Source organism: Arachis ipaensis, chromosome B04 (genome assembly GCF_000816755.2).
Source record: "Arachis ipaensis cultivar K30076 chromosome B04, Araip1.1, whole genome shotgun sequence".
Lineage (NCBI taxonomy): Eukaryota > Viridiplantae > Streptophyta > Magnoliopsida > Fabales > Fabaceae > Arachis > Arachis ipaensis.
The window spans coordinates 102,715,869-102,720,248 of record NC_029788.2 but is presented as its reverse complement, the minus strand read 5'-3'; the positions used below and the strand labels follow the sequence as shown (position 1 = coordinate 102,720,248).

Here is a 4,380-nt window from a genome sequence, read left to right as displayed (position 1 = left end):
ATGGATTGTGCAAACATTATAGCTTGGAATGTGAGAGGAGCTAGAAATAAGCTGGCTCGGGTGCATCTGAAACAATTGGTAAAGAATTTTCATCCGTACATTTTTATCATTTTAGAGACTCATTGTGCTTTCCAAAAGGTGGCTGTCTTTTGGAACATATTAGGTTATACTTCTATTCATATTGAAGAAGCTCAGGGGCATAGTGGAGGTATTTGGGTGCTTTCTGTATGGCCTGGAGTATCTTGCATTGTCATGGCAGTGAGTTTGCAAGTGGTGTGTATTGAGTTTTTGAATGGCGGTTTCTCTTGGGTCTGTGCAGTGATTTATGCAAGTCCCGTTCCTAGCATAAGGGAAGAAGCTTGGAGGGTTTTGACAGATTTTTCTAGAAATTATTCAGGTCCTTTATTAGCTATTGGGGATTTTAATGAGATCCTTCTTTCATCTGAGGTTAAAGGTGGAAACTTTGTCTCTCGAAAGGTAGATCGGTTTAGAGCTCTCCTAGATGAGTGTGGTTTGATTGATTTGGGAGCTCATGGATCTTTGTTCACTTGGTTTAGACATATGCAGGGTAATCGGTTCATCTCGAAGAGGCTGGATAGGGCTGTGGCTACTGATGCTTGGTGTTTTCGTTTTTCGGAAAGCTATGTGGAGAATTTGGCGAGGATACATTCTGACCATTGTCCCATTATGGTGCGATGTCAAGGTAATGATAGAAGAGTCGGGGTAAAACCTTTTCGTTTTCAAGTAGCTTGGTCTTATCACCCAAGTTTTTCATCGGTGGTCAGGGGTGCTTGGGACAAGGGTAGACCCAATCCAATTCGTTGCCTTTCTCAGGTCAGAGATGATGTTTTGGCCTTTAACCAAGATGTCTTTGGGAATATTTTTAAAAGAAAGAGGGAATTGGAGAGGCCTGTGACCAGTATCCAACAGAGAATGGAGAGAGTTGATGCTTTATCCCTTATACAGGAAGAAAGGGAGTTACAGGCTGAATATAGTAATCTGCTTATGCAAGAGGAGTTGTTTTGGTATCAAAAATCCTGAGAGCACTGGGTCAGATTTGGAGATAGGAATGCTAAGTTCTTTCATATGCAAACCATTATGCAGAGGAAGCGTAACAAGGTCCAGGGGTTGTTTTTGGAGAATGGAAGATGGAGTACTGATTTGCAAGAACTCGAAAACTGTGCAATTGGATTTTATAGAGATCTTTTTTGCAATGTGGAACAGGTAGACCTTGATGTGATAGGGGATCAGGAATTACCTTCTTTATCTCGTGAGGCTATTGAAAGTCTCACAAGAGATGTTTCTAAAGAAGAGGTTAGGAAGGTGGTTATGGGCATGAACTCTTTTAAGGCCCCAGGTGCCGATGATTTTCAGGATTTTTTCTTCAAGGAATATTAGGAAGTGGTTGGTACAGAGGTATGGGAACTTGTTAAGAAGGCTTTTGCTGGGTTTGATCTGGATAGTGCTCTGTTTGACACTTTGGTGGTGCTGATTCCTAAAGTTGATAACCCGTCTCGCATGAAAGAGTTTCGTCCTATCAGCCTCTGTAATGTCATCTACAAGATTATAACTAAGGTGGTTTTGCAGAGGTTACGACCTTTTCTACAAGATATCATTGGCCCTCTGCAAGGAGGGTTTATTCCTGGAAGGGGTGCCCCAAACAATATCATTGTAGCCCAAGAAGTTCTCCATTTTATGAAGAAAACCAAATCAAAGAAAGGTGTTCTTGCTTTTAAAATTGACCTAGAAAAGGCTTATGACAGGGTAAGCTGAGAGTTTTTGGAGCAATCTCTCCAAATGTTTGGCTTTCCAGGTACTATTATTTCTCTTATTATGAAATGTGTAAAGTCTTCCTCCCTTTCTCTAATGTGGAATGGTAATCGGTTGGATGATTTTCAGCCAAATAGGGGTTTGAGGCAAGGAGACCCTATGTCTCCTTATTTATTTGTTATTTGTATGGAGAGGTTGAGTTGCCTCATTGCTAGGCAAATGGAGGTTGGTAGATGGAAATCAGTGACTGTGTCTAGGGGAGGTCCTGTAATCTCCCATCTCCTTTTTGCAGACGACCTTATCCTTTTTTGCAAAGCGAAGAAATCTCAAGTGCTTCATGTTTTGGACACTATGGCCACCTTTTGCAGAGCATCTGGTATGAAGGTGAATTTTGACAAATCTCGTGCTATCTATTCTATGAATATTTCTAGACAACGCAAGGATCTCTTCACTGGTATTTTTTCTATCCGCTTTGCTAATTCTCTGGGAAAATACCTTGGTGTCCCCCTCAAGCATGGCAGAGTTACTAAAGCTGATTTTAATGATGTGGTTGATAAGCTTACTAATTGGCTAGCATCTTGGAAAGGTCGCTTCCTTAATAAAGCTGGTCGGATTTGCCTTGCTAAATCAATTTTATCTTCTATACCTATTTATAGGATGTAAGTAAGCCTTTTTCCATCAGGTGTGTGCTCTAACATTGATAAGTTTACTAGAAGTTTTATTTGGTGTGGTAGTCATAATCACCGTGGTCTTCATTTAGCATTTTGGAGAGTTTTGATGACTCCAAAAAAGTTTGGAGGTCTTGCTTTGCGGGAGTCGCAGTTGGTCAATTTTTCTTTATTAGGAAAGCTAGTTTGGTAAATTTTGATGAATCAAGAGAAACTGTGGGTCAAGATTATGCTTCAGAAATACCTTCAGAATAGAAACCTATTTGCAGTTAAAGCAATGGGTTCTTCATCATATATATATGGAAGTCTATTGTGTACACAGCTTCCGTATTAAAGGAAGGGTTTGTTTGGGAAGTGGGAGCTCTTTCTAAGAATTTCTGGTTTGACTCTTGGTTGCACTCTGGGCCAGTAGGAGCGAGGGTTGAATTTCTTGATATTTGGGAGGCTACTTTGACCATTAAAAATATTTATCGTGATGGAGTTTGGCATTTGGAGAGGATTTACTCTTTTATTCCTAGAGACTTAAGGGAAGACATTCTTAGTTTAGTACATATTTCGGCTTCTGATCGTGATTTGGGTTGGAGTTGGGAGCACACTCTTTACTCTACTAAACAAGGATATTTATGGTTAATTCAGAATAAGTTGAATTGGGATAGGAATATCAATTGGCTTTGGCTTTGGAAGGCGCGGGTCCCTGAAAAGTTGAGGCTCCTAGTGTGGCTTTGCCTGCATGATGCTGTACCAACTCAATATCTACGTTTTCGGCGACATCTCTCCTCCTCATCCTTATGTACACGTTGCAATCAACTTCCGGAGACAATTCTGCATTGTTTTCGGGATTGTGAAGTGGTGTGATCAGTTTGGGTTTCTCTAGGTTTTTCTGATGTGTGTTTCTTTGGCTCTTACGAGGTGCATGATTGGTTCAAGCATGGCTTCCTCAATGAAGGTTGTTCCAAATTTGCAGCTATAATATGGTCAATTTGGCAAGACAGAAATATTGGTAATTTTCAGGGAGTTTTTGGATCTCCTGGGTCAATTGCATACAAGGCTCGCATGTGGATGGTGGATTTTGAATATACAACTCAGAATCGAATGTGTTGCGTCCAGGGATTAAAACCTCTGTCTTGGTCTCCGCCAGAACCTGGTGCTTGGAAGTTAAATTGTGATGAGAGTGTGAACTTGGGGGATGATTGTGCTGGTTTTGGGTGGATAATTCGCGATAGCTCCAGTTAATGGGTAATGGGATGCTCAGAAAATTCCTTTGGATCTAGTGTCATCAAGATGGAGTTGTGGAGTATATGGAAAGGTTTGGCTTGGGCTTGGGAGGCGGGTCTTAAGCTTGTTGTCTGTGAGACAGATTGCGCAGTAGCTTTTGAGCTAGTGACTGATTGGCAAGTTCCACTCTAGCATCTTGAAAAAGAAGTGATACAACTGATCTTTGAGTTGAAGTTAAGAATGGATTGGGATATTCGTTTTGAGCTTATCCCGAGAGAAGCTAATGTCGTGGCAGATCGATTGGCAAAGATAGGATCTGGAGGTAGCGGAGCTGATGAGGTTCACCTTTGGCACCAGCCACCAGAGGTGGTTTGTCCTCTCTTACTGTTAAGAACCTGATTTCTTTTCTTTTTCTTTTCTGCTCTTTCGTTTTTTTTCACTTGGTTGTTCACCAAATAAATGGGCAGTTTTAAATTACGTTATACGCCCAATTCCCATTAATCTTAAAGCCGTCTATCTCCCATCTTATTTTGAAACAGCTCATCTTTTCTATTATTTAAAATCGCTCATCTTTTCTATTATTTGGAAGTGTTCTATTTTTAAGAGTTTGTTCTAATTTAAGTTATTAATATTTTTTATTATTTTTAAAAAGTATATTTTTTATTTTACAAATACACATATCTCGTTTACATTGTAAACAAAATAATTATGAATGTATTTCGTTTAT

The 4,380-nt window shown here is 40.0% G+C and overlaps 1 protein-coding gene across 1 annotated transcript; it reads left to right on the top strand.

The window, feature by feature from the left end:
• Nucleotides 1–1,041, top strand: LOC107636788. Its single transcript, XM_016340276.1, has one exon. It carries the CDS (start codon nucleotides 1–3, stop codon nucleotides 1,039–1,041), a length of 1,041 nt encoding a protein of 346 aa, XP_016195762.1.